At 36.0% G+C, this 19,651-nt stretch overlaps 1 protein-coding gene across 1 annotated transcript; it reads right to left on the reverse strand.

Annotated features, from left to right (window-relative positions):
• Window positions 1-307: 307 nt before the first annotated feature.
• Window positions 308-18,022, reverse strand: dzank1 (double zinc ribbon and ankyrin repeat domains 1). The gene is made up of 21 exons (XM_056447996.1): window positions 17,942-18,022; window positions 17,700-17,824; window positions 17,169-17,319; window positions 15,446-15,575; window positions 14,728-14,770; window positions 13,767-13,870; window positions 13,556-13,644; window positions 13,020-13,137; window positions 12,822-12,935; window positions 8,121-8,213; window positions 7,902-8,024; window positions 6,167-6,322; window positions 5,494-5,716; window positions 5,305-5,408; window positions 3,795-3,878; window positions 3,610-3,700; window positions 3,207-3,292; window positions 3,022-3,105; window positions 893-1,020; window positions 741-815; window positions 308-628 (listed from the first exon to the last, which is right to left on the reverse strand). The coding sequence occupies exons 2-21, from the start codon at window positions 17,806-17,808 to the stop codon at window positions 457-459; spliced, it is 2,277 nt and encodes a 758-aa protein (XP_056303971.1). The 5' UTR covers window positions 17,809-17,824; window positions 17,942-18,022; the 3' UTR covers window positions 308-456.
• Window positions 18,023-19,651: the final 1,629 nt, after the last annotated feature.

Consider the following 19,651-nt stretch of genomic DNA (forward strand, 5'->3'; position numbering starts at 1 on the left):
CTGTGCGCACAGAAATCTGCAGATTTTTAGCCCATCATTGAGTCTATTTATTTACTTGTGTACATTTATATTTATTCCATTTTTAAATTAATTTCATTAATATTATTGACTAATATGAAAGTGTTCATTTGATTTATTTACAATACAGTTTCTGTCTTTTAGTTGATATAATGTATGAGAGACTTGCTTTGTTTACCAAAGTTATAAAAAACTATATACTAAGTACCGCTAAATGCAAATCACAGAATCGGGAATCACACTCGTAATTTATTAAAATATTATAATTACACATTTGATAAATGACAGTTTTAATCAGCAATTATTTCCCTTGAATATGTCGAGTTTGCTGGTAAGATCTATATCCTGACTTATTTCCGTTAGGTGAAAATTTTGAAAGATAAAGAAATCTGCAAGTATTAAACACAGTCATACTGATAAGATGAAATGTGGATTGCCTCATGAGAATGTGTCCAGTCCAGACGGGCTCCTGGCTTTGGTGTGGCGCAGTAACAGACTCTGTCCAAGGTGAGCTGCCATCAGAGAGAGCACAGAGCTGCTGCCCGTGGACACGGCAATATCATACGGCGTCTGGCCTCGATCATTCTGCTTTCTGATACTTGCGTTACACCTGTACGAGAGGGTTTTAAAAACAAAGCTTTTGGGCCCCAATATTCTATTATTAAAATTACTTGAGTATCCCTAAGTGAAGAATGAATACAGACTTTGTTTGTTAAACTCACCCTAAGAGTATCTCAACACTCTTCAGGCCCTCATCTCCCAGAGCTGCGGCTTCATGCAGAGCTGTATTTTTCAACCTGCAACCACCACAGATGATGAAATAAATATATATAGCAGATTAAAACTAAAAGTATCAAACTTGTTTTGAACTCACGGCCCAGACGCCTGGTTGACATCTGCTTCTCTCTGCACCAGCACTGGAATAACATCATGATGCCCGTTTAGCACTGCAGCAACCAGAGCGGGACGTCCATCGCTTCCCAAACATGCTGGATCAGCACCCTGCGGGAGACATTATAACAGCCTTGTTTTTTGTTTTACAAAACCAAAGAGATCAGGGTTTTTTTCTAAGTGAAAATCAAACAATACTTTCATAGAGTAACATTGACTCAAGTTTGCTTAAAACGCTGGGTTTATTTTGAAATGCAGCAAGTGACTTTTGATATAGTCTCTTATTGTATTTTGTTTGTACAGTTTTTAAAATTTTTTTATTCAAATTTATTACTTTTACTGAACATATCAGATACCGAATTGTGCCCAAAAATTGTGCTTTCTATAGTGCATTTGTCACATTTGTTTCCATGCATCACATGAAATAGTCATGTATAATTTAAAGGCTACGTGTTTGGTTGTACACATACAATGCATCCGGAAAGTATTCATAGTGCTTCTCCTTTTCCACATTTTTATGTTACAGCCTTATTCCAAAATGGATTAAATTCATTTATTTCCTCAAAATTCTACACACAGTACCCCATAATGACAATGTGAAAAAAATATTTTTTGAAATTGTTGCAAATTTATTAAAAATAAAAAAGCCTGAAAAATCACATGTACATCAGTATTCACAGTCTTTGTTCAATACTTTATTGATGCACCTTTTGCTGCAATTACAGCCTCAAGTCTTTTTGAATATGATGCCACAAGCTTGGCACAACTGTCTTTGGGAATTTTTGCCTATTCCTCTTGGCAGTACCTTTCAAGCTCTATCAGGTTGGATGGGAAGTGACAGTGTACAGCCATTTTCAGATCTCTCCAGAGATGTTCAATAGGATTTAGATCTGGGCTCTGGCTGGGCCACTCAATGACATTCACAGAGTTGTTGTTAAGCCACTCTGTTGATATTTTGGAGGTGTGCTTTGGGTCATTGCCCTGCTGGAAGATGAACCGTCGCCCCAGTCAGGTTAAGAGCACTCTGAAGTCTCTGTACATTGCTGCATTCATCTTTCCCTCTATCCTGACTAGTCTTCCAGTTCCTGCTGCTGAAAAACACCCCCACAGCATGATGCTGCCACCACCATGCTTCACTGTAAGGATGGTATTAGCCTGGTGATGAGTGGTGCCTGGTTTTCTCCAAACGTAACTCCTGGCATTCACTCCAAAGAGTTCAATTTTAGTCTCATCAGACCAGAGATTTTAGTTTCTTATGATCTGAGAGTCCTTCAGATGCCTTAAGGCAAATTCCAGGTCGGCTGGTGGCTTCCGTCTGGCCACTCTACCATACAGGCCTGATTGGTGGATCACTGCACAGAGGGTTGTCCTTCTGTAAGGTTTTCCTCTCTCCACAAAAGAACGCTGGAGCTCAAACAGAGTGACCATGAGGTTATTGATCACCTCCCTGACTAAGGGCCTTCTTCCCTGATCACTCAGCTTAGATGGCCAGCCAGCTTTAGGAAGAGTCCTGGCGGTTCCAAACATCTTCCTCTTACTGATGATGGAGGCCACTGTGTTCTCTGGAACTTTCAGAGCAGCAGAAATTTTTCTGTAACCTTCCCCAGCCTTGTGCCTCGAGACAGTCCTGTCTCAGAGGTCTACAGACAATTCCTTGTCATCATGCTTGTTTTGTGCTTTGACATGCACTATCAACCCTGGGACCTTACATAGACAGGTGTATGCCTTTTCAAATCATGTCCAATCAACTGAATTTACCAGTGATGAACTGCAAATTAAGCTGCTGAAACATCTCAATAATGATCAGTGGAAACAGAATGTACCTGAGCTCAATTTAGAGCTTAACGGCAAAGGCTGTGAATACTTATGTACATATGATTTTTCAGCTTTTTTATTTTTAGTAAATTTGCAACAATTAAAATTATTATTTTTTTTCATATTGTCATTATGTGGTAATGTGTGTAGAATTTTGAAGAAATAAATGAATTGAATCCATTTTGGAATAGGGCTGTAACATAAAAATGTGGAAAAAGTAAAGCGCTATGAATACCTTCTAGATGCACTGTACAGTATGCTAATACTTAAGTGTCATGTTTAGGACTTTAGCCTCACTTCATCCAAAAGCTGTTGCACTGTTGGGATTTGGCCCCGTCCTTCAGGCCCGACCTCTTTCAGCAGAAGACTGCTTTTAGACTCCTAGAAATAAAAACTCTCAATTAAATGTGTTTTCTCTAAATATTACAATTATTTGTTATTATGATATTATGTCAGTGTACGTGTGTGTGTGGAATACTGACTGGCTGATTTTCTGTCATGTCTGATGATGTCCCAATCTTTGTCTTCTTTCTTTTCACTTGAGATTCTGTTGTGTTATTGTTATTCTCTGTGCATTCAACAAATGACGCAGGAAAACAGCTATTAAAATCACTTACTATTTATTAAATCAATAATTAATAAACATAATACATAATATATAGCTACTTACTATTGTAAATTATATCATTAAATGTGCATAATACTATAACAATTACTATTATTTTGAATTATTTTAATAATTTAAAATGTTAATAAAAAATATATGTCTGACCAGGAAATCTGTTTGTCATACCATTTGTTAGGGTTAGATAACAGAAAATGTCCTTAGCCATTAGAAAAAGAGCACTATACTTTAGCAAGAGGAAACTAAACATGCGTTAATACCTGGACTGGCTGAGTTTCTGCCTTCAGTCACAGCACTGAGATTCTGACTCTCTGAAGCCACAGCTCTGCTCTGCTGTCCTGCGGAAGATGACTGAAAAAAACAACAACAACGTGTTTATGAACATGCACACAGTGCTTAACTACTCTAGAGAGTCAATATAAAGGCTCTTGGGAGTGTTTCTGACCCTCGATTCCTCTGGCGGAGCTGAGATGAAGTTGATTCGCAGACTGACCTCATAACTGTCCTCCTGAATAACTGCAGAGATCATCTACAGAGCAGATGGCAACACAGAGGTTCAGTATAATATTAATATTTAAAAAAAAAAAAAAACATATATATATATATACAACAGTTCTGTCAGGTTCTACAATCTGATTGACTGATAGCCGTGTGGTATTCTGCAATATCAGAACTCATACAGCCCCTTTACTCTTGTGTATTACTCCGCTCACATGAGTGACAAGCAGAGGACTACAGTTTGACAAATGTTGCAGCCGTTGGATAACAATGTACTTTTTAGGCTTTTTTGGGCAAGAATGTAGTTGTTTTGTAGCAGTGCAAAGATGGTTGACGTTGTCCATCCACGAGATAGCAACAGAGACCGCATAATAAGCTTTAAGAGGAGAATAATTCAGCGTACAAACTATAGCTGATCAAATCATTATAAATCTGGTAAGTGACATTCTAAGTAGATCTCTCTCTTTTTGTATGTTGTAGTGCTGTATTTATACCATATACTTGCAGTGTATTGAGTGTGAGATGGGACTCATATCAAGAATGTATGTATTTTGTGTTGGCCACTCTTTATAATCCTGAGTTGCTTTTTTGGTTGGCCATCTTTGTTTCTCATGCTTCTACAGTTTTCCTTACTGCAGACAAGTTCAGTAAAAATTAAGAAAGAAGAAATGCCCGCACGTGTTTCGCATTTTTCCTTATCACAAACACAAGTTATCTGGTAGTTTTTGCGCTGCTTTGACTTTTCAGGGATAATTATTGTGATCTCTCGATTGCAACAGTAAAATACTAAGAAATCTCTGTAGACTGATGGCATTTCATGCCGTTCAGCCTTATAATCTTAAAATGTCAGCAAAATATTGTGTGTTGTGTCATCACTTCAGACACTACACTACTGAATCATACAAATACTAGCTCTAAAATGTCATTTGTGAAGTAGCAACAGTTTCTGCTATTCGGCTGCAGATGTGAAAGTAGTTCCTCATTCAAAAGGATTTTTAAACTGTCCGTGTTTGATCTTTTTTATACACACGATTATGTCTTCAAACTTTTGTGTAAACACAATATCACACGAGTAGCAGTGCGATGTAGCTGTATATCGGCACTGGTGCAACCATTAATAATAGCAATAATATTAATAAACAAAATAGTCAATAACAATAATAGCAAACAACATTATATTAATAATACAGGAAAAAAAATACGTATACAAAGGAAATCCTACTGATAATAAAATAAAAAGTATATTTATACTACTAATAGATAATATTCTATAATAATAACAATTAGTACAAGTAAAAATTAATGAACTATTTTTATTTATATTTATTTATTTATATATATTTATGCTGTAATTAATTTATTTAAAATTTAATTTGTGCTATTATTATTATTATTATTATAGAATTTTATTTATTAGTAGTATTAATAAACATTTGTGTGGACTGGAAAGTTCTTACTCTGCCCAGCCGAGGTTCTCCAATCAGAGCTCTGAACTCAGTATTATTCTGAGTGTAACTGCGCAGATGTGCGCAAATGTGGTCCAACTGTTTCCTCCAGAACCCTGAATAAACACAAACAGCATATACACAACTGATGTTGTGTCACTGATTTAGTGAAAAAAGTGCAGCGATTGTCCAGTAATCTACCTCTGCCAGGACTAATGGCGGTGAGGAGAGGCTTCCTGTCACTCATTTTCTCCTGTCTGCTAAGCTCCACCTCCCTCTGCTGGCTGCGCTTTTTTATTTCAGTGCTGGATGGGAAAAACAGACCCACCGTCTGCGTCTGTGCATCTGCGCACATGCGCAAACCCACAGCTGGAGGAGCAGTTCCTGATTCAGTTGCAGAAGCCGTCTGCCAGCTGGCGGAGGACTGTATGAGAGATGGAGAGAGAGGGAGTGATATAACACTTTGATTGTATCCTAAATTAAACTCTATATACTTTTCATTTATACACTCAACTGTGTAGCATAGAGTTTAGTGTCATCCCAAATAAACAAAATCCCACAATCCCACTAAACAAAAATGAAAAAACTAAAATTCAAAGCGTTTTCCAGGCGATGGCAAATTAGGGAAATAAAAAACCAAACTACTAAATAGTACCTATCATGAGTTTAACGCAGTCACCATTTGAAGGCAACGTAATTACTTACATAGGAGAATTTTACTAACACAACCCCAAATAAATAAAATAATCCAACCTCGATACACGATAGCTCTTCCCCCTTCACTATTAACTCCCCCTCTTCAGCCACGTGTGCAAAGCCTTGTTTATTTATACTATACTGATTTGGGATGACTCAAACTGGCTTTGTGCTGTACCTGTTGCACTTCCTCTGCATCCTGTCCCTGGTTTACTTGTGAGGGCGTCCTAGGTGGCCCGTCCAGATAGACGCCGCAGCCCCCACAGTGATTAGCATATGGGTGACTGCTGGCTCCACACTGAGAACAAGTAACACTGCTGGCTTTGTGGCCGGGCTGCATGTACAACACAAAACCACACAGCATTTACTTTGCATAACACAAACTCTGTCATATATGAGGATTTATATTTGTTTATAGTTCGCTGAAAATCTGACTGGACATTTGTGTTGATATCAGTTAGGCTTTAATCATGAAAAAACTATTTTTGTAATGTGTATACTCAGTGAACATTTGTATAATAAGTGAACCGTTGTTTTGAATCAGGTCTCCATGATAAACTGTAATGAAACCAGTATCTTGATTTAGAAAAATCTGCTGTCATGCACATCTTGTCAGGAAAGCACAATTGTGTTATTAGCACTCTCCTCCGAAGGCTAGAGGGCGCTCTCGTTTAAGAAACTCCAAATATGCCATGAAGAAGAAACCCAGAAAATCAGTGTTGCCAGATTGGGCGGTTTTGAATTTGATTGTGCAGGTTTACATTTTATATGCAACTAATTTAACAAAACATAACTGTGTACTCCTACTCCATTCAGTTAGTAGTGACCAGTGAATAGCGTAAACCGCGTGGGCCCACCCGCAAGAGGAGGTGAAGGAAAACTGTATTAAAATCCCTGGACAAATCTGACTTCCTTTGCATGTACGCACATCATGCAGCGACTGCATTTAAACTCACAGTGGTTTATCATAACACTTATAGAAATTAAGTTTTTCCCACAACTGACAGCAAGAACAAACATAGAAGCACTGTCTGATTGACAAGCGGCTCCTATGTTCAAAAAAAAATTTAACACCAAATGGGACGAGTTTATACCCCATTTCGAAAGTAAAACATACGCGAATAGGTAGTGTAATCTACACAACATTAAGTGCAGTGTGTGAGTGAGACGGGGCAGTTTTTCGATGTGATACAGTTATGTTGTGGTTCTGTGACTGCTGGTGTTGGTTGCTGTATGGTTAAAATTATAACAGCTAAAATAACTTGGTAAATTAATTAAATTTAAATAAATAAAAAACTTTGTGTGCGTTTGGGTGGGTTTTGGACAGCTTTTGGGCTGGAAAAGTCAGCTATATCTGGCAACACTACAGGAAATCCCCACAGCATTGAATTCTAAACACCAGATTGGACTGCTTTCATTGATTTAAAGTGACTAATGATCAATCGACCAAAGAATAAGATCACAGAAGCATTTATTTTAAACACTGAACTGAAGTTTTGAAGTAAAAACACGTTATTAAATGTAGTATTTTCAAATACTTTTAGATATAGCAGCAATAAAGAACCGTAGTTCACTAAGAAGCTACGCGAACATCTGTCATTATAAAGAATGATCATCATTTGATTTCGATATCATGTAATTAAATTATCTGTGTTAATGTATGCGATATTGTGTACCTTGTCAGTGAACTACGATTCTGTGAAATTCTGCTCCATCTGAAAGCACATGCTAGTGATTTATTATTAATTACAGTACCGCCTTTTAAAAACAAATTTAAGCATAGCATACCAGTGTCAAGTGTATTAAGAATTTGTTTAGTTTTAGCTGAACAAACTAGGATATCCACCTACATAGATACTGTAGATTACCACAAACATGCAAAAATACAACACAAGATGTACACAAGATGTCACCTTCGCTCCACACCAATCACAGAATCGGGCATCTGAGTGGTTGACTCTATTGCACTTTGAGCAGGAGACCATTTTTCTTTGTGAACTGGGTACAGGTGCAGCTCTCTGTCCACTCAAAACAGGCTGTGTGGAATGATAAAACATCATTATTGACCAATCACAATTCTATGAACTCGGCAGGCTTCTGATTGGCTAATTTCTGGTAGGCGGGGCTCTTACTCTGGCTTGTTGTAGCAGCTGGGATTCACAAGTGACACAGTGTGTGATGTGAGCAGGGTTCCCTGTCCCGCACGAGTGACAGATTAACTTATCCTAGAATAACAGGGATATAGTTAATGGAATTGTGCCCCGTTGTGCTGTTTCAGATATTAATTTTCATGTGTAATATAGCAGTTTTGTGAAAGTAAAAGGCCTGCAAAGTTTTCTGGATTAAAAAATACTGCCTGAAATAGAACCATTAGCAATTCCAGTCTTATTATCTGCACATAGATTTGTAATGAAATGTGCCTATTGCCAGCCTTTGGTTTTCAATAATATCCCTAAAAATATGTCTACTCTGACTTTCAAACACTGTGATTGTACCTGAGGCCTGTACAAGTTTAGTTTGTGGTGTTTATGTGTTGAGAAGATGCTATTTTATGCACTGCTAAATCAAATTTACTTTGCAATCACTCCCAAAGAATGAGGAGTCAGGGCTGCTGAAAGCTCTGGAGCTAAAATTACATGCTGTAAGTCATCGACCAATCACAATAGACCAAACGTGATCTGGCCAACAATAGCTGAGTAGAGTTTACAGTATAGAATTCAGATCTGTTAAAAACACCAAAAAAACGAATGCTGCATTGTGTATTATAAGAAACACATTTTCCATGGATGGAGGTAAACATTTAGCAAGAGGACTCAAATCTTAAAGTGTTAGTTCACCCAAAAATTCAAATGATGTTATTAATTCATTAATCTTCGGTAAACAAATTAAGATATCATATGTGAAATCCAAGAGCTCAGTCATCCTTCATAAACAGCAAGTTTTCAGACTCATTCAAAGTCCAGAAAAATACCAAAATACATCCTCAAAAAACACTATATGCTTTCAGTGCGCCAATCGGAATATTATCAAGCTACAAGAATACTTTTGTGTGCACTTAAAACCAAAGGTTTTGAGCACACAAACAGTTTCTTGTCCTCGGTGTCAGTATAGGGGGCACATTCATGTGTTACGCTTGGCCATACCTCTGCTTTCTGTCAATTTGTATTCTAAGCAAAGGTCTCAGGAGTTTGGAAAGACATGAGGCTGAGTAATTAATAACATACTTAAAATTTTTGGGTGAACTAACCCTTTTCCGATAGGCGGACTGAAGGCATAGGGTGTGTTTTGAGGATGTTTTTTGGTATTTTTCTGAACTTTGAAGGAGTCGAGAAGCTTGCTGTCTATGGAGGATAAGGGAGCTCTTGGATTCACCTATAATATCTGAATTTGTGCTCAGAAGATGAATGAATTAATTAATAAAATCATTTGAATTTAGGGTGAACTAACACTAAGTTTTGGAGGCATCTCCAAAACAATCTGAATTTGAATTGTGTTCATTTGAATTATTGACAATTGTAATTGAATAAATCTGAATTTTTATATGCCTTTAAAAATGGTTTTGAATTAGAATTTCTTATTTTGAATTTGAATTTCTTAATTTGAATTTCATAACTTGAATGAAACATCTGAAATTTTAGACAACTGAATTTTTCAAGGCTGAATTTTTTTATAGACGCATTTTCAATTTTTTTCATGTTTTCAAGATAAAGAAATTCAGAACAACAAATTCAATATCCTAAAATTCAAAACCAGAAATTCAGATTGTGAAATTCAGATTCAGCAGAAAGTAGGTTAGGAGTGATCAACAGGGAAGAGTAGACAACCACCGAAAAGTCCAACTAAGCATTTTGGCCAATCACAGAGCTGCATGAGTTTACTGGTGTATGTGAAGCTCAGAAGGACACAATTCTTCTGCAAACTATCGAGGGTCAGCTATTTTCCGTAGTTTGTGTAATAAATATATATATGCTTCAGTGAACCAAATTCATATATGTAATTCAATTAACCTCATTGGTTAATCAATTTTTATGTTTTAAGGGATAAAGAGCTGATTCTGACCTATACTGTAACCTCTGATGGGTTATTTCAGCAAACGCAGGGCTCTTACACCTTTACCAAAGTTACATTTAAGGACTTTTCAAGCTCTTTCCAGCATTTTAAAACTGTGGTAAATGATATATTTGCATGGGCACACTTCTTTATTAAATTATACAAGATGCTACTTGTTACAATATTCTATAGTACAGCATAGCATGTAGTATAGTATTTTAAGAAAAATGTTAATATGTTTGCCCAAAGCCCATTATCAACATTGAAATGCCTATTTTAAATATTATCTATTCACATCTAAGATGTCATATTTGACCTTACATTTATATTTATTTTAAGAGCCCATATTATGGGTTTTTGAAAATGCCCTTCCATGTAGTGTGTAACACAGCTCTAAGTGAAGTGAAATATCCAGCTAAGGCATAAATCTGTAAGTGCACAGTGTTTAAAACTATTGATTCATCTATAAAAGAGTCAACTCATAGTGCTTCAAACGAATCGTATTGATAACGAGTCATTAGGTGTTTCGTGATGACGCGACTACGAAACACAAGTAGTTGCGCGCGCAAACCCGGGACATTTGAAACCTGTGGCCCCGCCCACTAACACAGAAAAAAAAAAGCCACACACACACACACATACACATACACACACACACAGACACACACACACAGACACACACCGGTTGAATGAAGTCACGCTGTGCAGATGGATAATATTGACAGTCTACCCAAAGATGAAAGCTTAGCATTATAGCCCAGCCTTGAGCAGTTCGAGTGCTTCTGGAAACTACATGCTTACAAAGAAGACTTCATCGGCCGTTTGTTAAAGGAAGGATCAGTAAAGACTGTAAGAACATGGATCAGTGCATCATGGATCAGTTTCTTCCCCCATTTCACAAGTGTAAGTACGTGCGATTAAAACTGTTGCCTCGTTTACTCTAGCTTGCAAATTATGTATTAAGTTGTGTTTTGTTACTTGTAACCGCGTGTACTGTATCAGGTTAACTTTTTATATTCTCATATCGCGTGTAAAGCCACGTTGAAAATGCGTCGCGTGCCGCTTTGTTTACGGATCGTCAGCTGTTATTATATGCATGCAACAGTCAAGTTTCAAAATATTTCAGCTCAGGTTCGAGGTGAGGTGTCTAAATTGCACCCAGCAAGCTGAACTGGCGTTTAGGGGAACGGTGAAAGTGTGTGCAGGGCCGGCGCGTCCATAGAGGCGACCTAGGCGGCTGGCTAGAGCAGCAGAATAGAGAGGGTGGCGTCCGCGACACCTCCCTCACCACCCGCGTATGGGTCACTTTCGTTTTCACTTTTGGGTTGAGGGCTGCGTGATCGTCCTTTGCCTAGAGCGGCAGTTCAGCTTGCTCCGGCCTTGTGTGTGTGTGTTGTGTCTTCTGAGGAGGAGGAGGAGGGTAATGTATGTGTGTGTTGTGGCCTCTGAGGAGGAGGGTAATGTGTGTGTGTGTGTGTGTGTGTGTGTGTGTGTGTGTGTGTGTGTGTGTGTGTGCGTGTGCGTGTGCGTGTGCGTGTGCGTGTGTGTGTGTGTCTGTGTGAAAAGACCAGGTAGACTGTGACAGGCTAGGAGATCTCCTCGCCAGTTCTTGGGGTTTTTGCTCAATAAAATAGTTAGTTGTTGGTATTTTCAAGTCCATCGTCTGTATTTACATTCAACCACTGGTAGCCAAAATCTACGCCTTACACTATGAAGCGTGTGTGCACTGTGATGACTTTTATATTGTTGATTAGCTGCTGGGCATTTCACTCTGTCTCGTGCTGAAGGCTGTCAGTTTTGACCAATCGCAACAGGCTGTCATCGGCCAATCAGCGCAGATTAGCTTCGCGCTGAGGAGGGGTTTGGGAACAATGAATCGCTGAACGATTCATATGGGAGTCGCTGGGATAATTAGGTAAAATAAATGCAGATTATAAGTTTTATAAGGTTTTATATTATAAGGTTTTTTTGACCTTGCATGCATATTAGACTGTTGTTGGAGACCCTTACAACCGAAATATGACCCTATTTCATATATAATAGGGGCTCTTTAAATGATCAGATTTTTCCATATATTTAAAAATATTTCATTATTTTTGGCTAAAATACTTTGAAACCAAAATGTCCAATGGGTGGCGCCAAATCTTTGTCACGGAATTGTTCATTCAGATTCGTTCAAATCTGCTCATTCATAAATGAATTTGAAATTAATGACTCGCTATGAATAATTCGCTTAGAGATTTTTGTTAACTTAACTTGTTAAGTGCTTAGAACTTTGTTTTAAATGAACATAAGAGGTGTTAAAAAGTCTATAGTGTTGTGAATAGTGTACAGTAAAAACTAATAGTTGGACTTTTCGGTGGTCGTCTACTCTTCCTTGTTGATGACCCCTGACCTACTTTCTGCTGAATCTGAATTTCTTGTTTTGAATTTTAGGATATTGAATTTGATGTTCTGAATTTCTTCATCTTAAAAACTTGAAACTGTATTTTTACAAACTGGACATCTGCAGTCTGAATTTAGAACACAAAAAATCTGAAGTTTGAAAATGCGTCTATAAAAAAAATCTGCCTTGAAAAATTCAGTTGTCTAAAATTTCAGGTGTTCAATACTCAAGTTATTAAATTCAAATTCAAATTAAGAAATTCTGATTCAAAATAAGAAATTCAAAACAATTTTTAAAGGCATATAAAAATTCTGATTTATTCAATTAGAATTGTCAATAATTCCAATTAACAGAATTCAAATGTGGCATATTATTAGCTCTATAGTAAACACTTTACCTGTAGCCTCAGACTAGCCTGCGGCTGCAGTTGTTGAACTAATGGAGACTCACACACCACACAAATGGCTGTATTGAGTGGTACCATAGTTTTACAATGCATGCATAGACCCATCTGTAAAAAAAGAGCACAGCACATTCAATTATTTTGGGTGTAAATTATTATTTGTCATCTGAATGTAATCGAATTAACATGTACCTGTCCTCCTTCAGTAGGGGGCAGTCTTTGACCAGGTATTGGAGGGACTGGCGCTCCACAATGCAGACAGAATCGGGCAAAAGGGTCTGAAGGACGATGGCTAAGGCACTTAGGACATCTTCAGAATGAAAGATTCCTCAAATTATTATTATTATTATTGGAATATTATTATTGCAAAATCATACAACTTGTAAATTAGAGAGTGATGACAAACAACTACTATGAGAAGAACATCATGTTTCATCAACTCAAACATGGAAAGAACACCCCATGTTAAAAAAAATAATACTATAGTCATTTATTGTAAAAACTACAGTGTTTTTGAACCATATACAGTAAAATGTATTATACTGTGTTATAGTATTTACAACTCTTCTTTGTTAATGAATGCTACAACACACTGTAGGATTAACTACAGTGAACCTGACCCATTTCGTCACCCATCTTAGTATTTATTTTTTCAACTACAGAATGTGACAAATGAGTAAACGATGCTTTCTAACATTACATCACCATTTCTCTCATCTCTCACTCACCTCAGAAAATCGGTCTCTCTTTGGATGCGTGATATCTGAGTGTTGGTCAGGTTTTTTAAGGGGCTTTCTACAACATCAGCACTCTGGTTCTGATGAGTTTGAGAAAGATCAGAGCAGAAGTTAAATTAGAGGTGCTCTGATATTGGTTTGTGATGATAACCTTGTAGTAAAAGTTGTTTAAAAGTGTTTTGTAGATGTTGTAAACCTTTACTTGTGAGTTTTGAGCTGTCAGACGAGCAGCTGATCCAGAACCGAGGCGCTGCGAGAGGAATCGAGGGCCTTTCAGAGCTCTGTGATCTTCATTACTGGGAATATCTGATGTGAAAGAACACAAAAAAAGAGTCAAAGAACATGAAACTGAGAAGTAACTCTAAAATAAAAGAAGTTTATTTAAAGATAATGGATTATAAATGACTTTTAAAACTTTAAGCAAATGTCTTAACGTCTTAAATCACATTTCCACCAAAACTCTGCATAAAGAATTTGCATAAAGAAAATAAAGCTTATTTTTGTAATCAAATATCCATGTCAAATCATGATGTTGCGTTAAAATTTATTACTTTAAAATATTTTGTTTATGCAAATTTTTATATATACAGTTAAAGTCTGAATTATTAGCCCCCCTGTTTATTTTTTTACTCAATTTCTGTTTAACGGAGAGAAGATTTTTTAACACATTTCTAAACCTAACAGTTTTAACTACTCCTTTCTAATAACTGGTGTATTTTATCTTTGCCATGATGACAGTAAATAATATTTTACTAGATATTGTCCAAGACACTTCTTTACAGTTTAAAGTGACATTTAAAGGCTTAACTAGGTTAATAAGGTTAATAGGCAGGATAGGGTAATTAGGCAGGTTATTGTAAAACGATGGTTTGTTCTGTAGACTATCGGAAAAAAATATAGCTTAAAAGGGCAAATAATATTGACCTTATAATGGTTTTAAAAAAATTAAAAACTGCTTTTATTCTAGCCGAAATAAAACAAATAGGAATTTCTCCAAAAGAAAAAATATTATCAGACATACTGTGAAAATTTCATTGCTCTGTTAAACATTATTTGGAAAATATTTAAAAAGAAAAAAAATTCAAAGGGGGGCTAATAATTCTGACTTCAACTGTATATATTTGTTTGCATGGGTTTTATTTAACAGGAACTAAATGATTTACCTAAATATTTAACAGAGGAGACACCAGTCCCATTTTCAACCACCTGTTCAACATAAAGTAATATTTAATACACATAATATTTAATACAGGCAATATTATTAAAGGATTAGTTCACCCAAAAATGATAATTATTTTATTAGTTTATCTTCAAAACACAAATGAAGATATTTTAGATGAAATCCAGGAGCTCTCTCACCCTTCATATACAGTCCAGTCCTGTGGTTCCAAAAAATAAACCAAAAAGATCGTCAAAAGATTCCATGTGATTTCAATGGTTCAACTGTAATCATATGACGCTCCAAGAATCCTTATGTGCACCAAAAAAAATGTAAAAAGCACTTTGTTCAACAATCTCTTTAGCATCAGATTGGGGTGCGTTTACTACAGACAATATGACACTTGAGTGTTGCGCTGATGACCCTAAACATGATACTTCATACTTCCCTTAGTAAAAGCACACCCTGATCTGACACTAGATAGAAGTAGGTGAACAAAATCATATTTAGTTTTACAAAAGTGTTCTTGGATCCTAAAGTTGATGGCACAAAAATGCTTTGACATTTAATGAACTCTGACGCTCAGGATTATTGCTGTAAATGAAGGATGAGAGAGTTCAATGAGATGAACCCAGCGTTTCATCTAAAATATGCTTCAAAGGCGTATGAAGCTCTCAGGGAACTAATCCTTGAAATAAGAAAAGAATAGATTTAAAACTGACATCCTTGCTATTGATCGCTGTGTCGTTCTTCAAAGAGTCATCCTCATCATGTGCATTCAGCTCTCGTTCATCTGAAGCAGACAGCTCCACTACGAAAACCTTGGTGACCACAGCACTCTGGCGGCCATCGCTGCATCACATTACAAACAAGTCTTTATTTGCTCAATGTGTGGTGCAACTTATTTCAGGGTGTCTCTTAAACTGGGCAATTTTGACTTTTAAAAATGAAAAATGAAAAAAAAAATAAAACTCTTTTCACACTCACACTAGTATATTTTATCCCCTAACTATGGATATATAATATAGACACATCAGTGAGAATTCTATTTCTTACAAAGAACACAATACTTTTGTGAAAGAACCCATTTTTTTGCAAAACAACACAACATTTTTGGCGGTTATTTAATAGTTTTGTGATGCAATATGATGGCTTTGTAAAAGAAAGCAATTTTACATTTAAAAGATGTCTAATAGACTTCCAAACATAGACGTCTTGGCTAAGTTAAATTTGGGCTGTCAGTGAATATATAATAGACATCTAACAATAGTAAAAAAATAGACTAGTCACACACTATAAAAACAGAATCTATTTGTGTTAGGACAACATGAAGGAATTAAATTAACATATTATTATTTCAATCATTATCCTTTGGCTTAGTCCCTTATTCATCAGGGGTTGTGACATTGTAGTAAACCGCAAACTATTCCTGCATATGTTTTACACAGGTAAACCCCCATACACACTCACATTTACACACACACACACACTTATACACTTTGGCCAATTTAGTTTATCCAATTCATCTATACTGCATCTCTTTGGAATGTGTTGGAAACCAGAGCACCCAGAGGAAACCCACGCGAACACTGGGAGAACATGCAAACTCCACACAGAAATGACAGTTGGCGCAGCTGGGACTCGAACCAGCGACCTTCTTGCTGTGAGGTGACAGTGCTAACCATTGAGCCCCCATGCCACCATTTAACGTATTAGTTTTTACAAATTTAAGTGGATTGAACATAAAACATTTTTCCTGGGGAAAATCCATGGTTTTACAACCAAAAGTTATTTTTTGTTTGGGAAAGCATTAGTTTCACCACAAAACCCAACAGTTTTGTGACAGAATGCTAATATTTCACAACAAAATAAACTTTTTTGAGAGAATGCAAGTTCTTGGTGGAAAACATTTGGTTTTCAACATTCGTTGCGAGAATATAATTATTTTGCAAGAGAACACAAATGTTACATTTCAGAAGATAATGTGATAGTTTTACAATGCACAAGTTTTGCAAGAGAAAGCTAAATATCTCAATGGAATACAATACTTCTAAGAAATAAATACTAGAGAAAACCTTTTCTCCCTTTGCCTTTTGTCATTATCACTGTAGTTTAAGAAACAGCACTAAATTTCAACACAAAAAAAGGCCTTGAAAAATTTTAAACAAGTAAATATTAAAGGAGCAACACAGTGGTGCAGTGGGTAGTGATGTCACCTAACAGCAAGAAGGTCGCTAATTCGTGCCCCAGCTGGGTCAGCTGGCATTTCTGTGTGGATTTTGCATGTTCTCCTCGTGTTTGCGTGGGTTTTCATAATTTATTTCACAATGTGGGAAAGCACAAAACTAAATCTCACAATTTTAATAAAAATCAACACTTGTAGCAGTGCCTGTAGTTGATAAAACACACACATTATTATAAAAAAACACCATAAAATGTACCTACATAGAGACAGCCATGGCTTTCACATACACTTTCCCCACAGGTAATCGAACAGGTTCAGTGTACTTCAGAGTGCTGTCAGCAAAACCTGCCCTCTTCATCAGCTCTGGCTTACTGCCGTCCAGTGTGTACAGGACACTCACATCAGGGGATTCTGGGAAATACACATAATAAAACGCATGAAAATCAACACGCAAGACACGGGCTTGTGTTAAAGGGTTAGGTCAACCAAACATTAAATCTCCACTCCATTTCCTCACACTTAAACAGTTCTAAAATGTTATGAATTTCTTTCTTCTGTTAAACACGAAACAAAACATTCTGAAGAATTCTGTAAACCAGCAGCCATTCATTCCCATAGGAACATATTTTAGTTGTCTATTGCTGTTGCTTTCCAACATTTTTTGAAATATATTGTTTTGTGTTCAACAGAAGATAGTAACTCATAAAACTTAGAATAAGTGGAGGATAAGGAAATGTTGAGAGATGTTTCATTTTGGGGTGAACTGTATCTTTAGAGCCAAACTGACTCACCTGACTTGATCTCAACAGGTGTGCTGGAGTCTATCTCATGCTTGGCTTTACCTGGAGGAGGAATGCGGATGGGGATTATTTGAGGTGCTGCCACTGAACCTGCTGTCATGTTTGTGCTCTTCAACCTGCAATATAGGAAAGAAAATACATTTGTGGATACATCATCAGAATGACATAAAATGCTTAACGTTATACTATTAATTAGTACATTAGGCTACTAGATATATTGAGCTTACACATACAATTTTTTGTAGATTGAAGTATCAATAATCACTTTACAATTGAATTGTAAATATTTCGTATATTCATATTAAATGAATGTTTTTCGACGATACTCGATGCACACGGTGTGTAAGAGACGCTGTAATGTTAGACTGAACACACAGCTGCCTGCGCTATTGGTGGGTCACGTTTCCCATGGCAACTGACTAGTGCGCATGCGCGGATTTCCCCCGTCAAATTTAAAGGGGCAACTCTTAAAAGTAATTCTGAAACCATTACTTTATGTCTCCCTCTCTCTTTCGTATGTGGAAAACACAATAAGATAATAACAAGTATTATATGAAACATAATAATATTTTGATGTTTTTTGTTGACTGTAATTGTTTATTTTTGTGAAACGGTCTAAAATGTTTTTTTTTTAGTGAGCCAGCGTTTCTCTCTACAGACCAGGTAACTGAATCTGATTTTTATATCAATTTTAGTTCAATGTAATTATCTATTTGCCACTTTTACCTGAAAAAATGCTCTGAAATCATTTAAGTTTGCACTTGTATTCTCATTAAATTCAATTGACACACGTGGTTTTATGAGTATATTACTCAATGTTTCAAACAACTTTTTTTAATCATATATCTATATATTTGTAAAAGAACATCCAAATCGTCATTCATCATAATATATTTATGTAAAAAAACAAAAACAAAAAAACATTGTGATCTAAAATATAAAAAAGAAGTGATCATCATTTGTGATCATCATCAACACATTTATAAACATAATAGTTCTAATAACTGATTTATTTTATCTTTGCCATGATGACAGTAAAAATATTTGACAAGATATTGTCCAAGACACTTCTATACAGTTTAAAGTGACATTTAAATGCTTAACTAGTTTAATTAGGTTAACTCAAGTTATTGTGTAACGATGGTTTGTTCTGTCGACTATCGAAAAAAGAATTGCTTAAAGGGGCTAATAATTTAGACCTTAAAATGTTTTTTAATAAATTAAAAACTTCTTTTTTTCTAGCCAAAATTAAGCAAATAATACTTTCTCCAGTAGAAAAAAAATATTATCAGACATACTGTGAAAATGTCCTTGCTTTGTTAAACATCATTTTGGGAAATATAAAAATAAAAATTTTAAAAATCATTTCCCAGAGATGGGTTGCGGCTGGAAGGGCATCCGCTGTGTAAAACATGTGCTGGATAAGTTGGCGGTTCATTATGCTGTGGCGACCCCAGATTAATAAAGGGACTAAGCCGAAAAGAAAATGAATGAATGAATGATAAAAAAATCTAAGGAGGGGGGCTAATCATTCTGACTTCAACTGTATATCCTTTTCATAAAGATTAAAATAATAATTAAAAGTACAATTAATTAGTGTGTAGCTGCTGCAAAATCTCGTGCCATCAAATTAATCTTGAATGATTTTTATTAATTTATTTTTGGATTTTTTATAAAGAATTAGGTTATACTATAACACTGAATGATATTTTAGCGGGTGTCCTCTACAGTGATGGGGGTAATGCATTACAAGAAGAGTTAGGTGATGATATTACTTTTCTAAGTAATGAGTAAAGTAACACATTACTTTTAAAAATTAAGTAATAATATCTGAGTTACTTTTTTAAAAATGTAATGTGAGCTATTTTTTAGTTTAGTTAATTTGCTTTTAAAAATAAACTGCTGAATTAATATGAATCCCACACTCGATGAGAGAATGCAGG

The sequence above is a fragment of the Danio aesculapii genome, chromosome 22 (genome assembly GCF_903798145.1).
Source record: "Danio aesculapii chromosome 22, fDanAes4.1, whole genome shotgun sequence".
Taxonomy (NCBI): domain Eukaryota; kingdom Metazoa; phylum Chordata; class Actinopteri; order Cypriniformes; family Danionidae; genus Danio; species Danio aesculapii.

Bases quoted from the DNA above. Each gene is read 5' to 3' on its own strand.
- dzank1 (XM_056447996.1), bottom strand. From the start codon at position 17,808: ATGACAGCAGGTTCAGTGGCAGCACCTCAAATAATCCCCATCCGCATT. The intron at 8,025-8,120 runs GTAAGAGCCCCG...CATTCCACACAG, and splicing joins AGCTGCTACAACAAGCCAGA to CCTGTTTTGAGTGGACAGAG. The intron at 5,409-5,493 runs GTAGATTACTGG...GTGTTTATTCAG, and splicing joins CGCCATTAGTCCTGGCAGAG to GGTTCTGGAGGAAACAGTTG.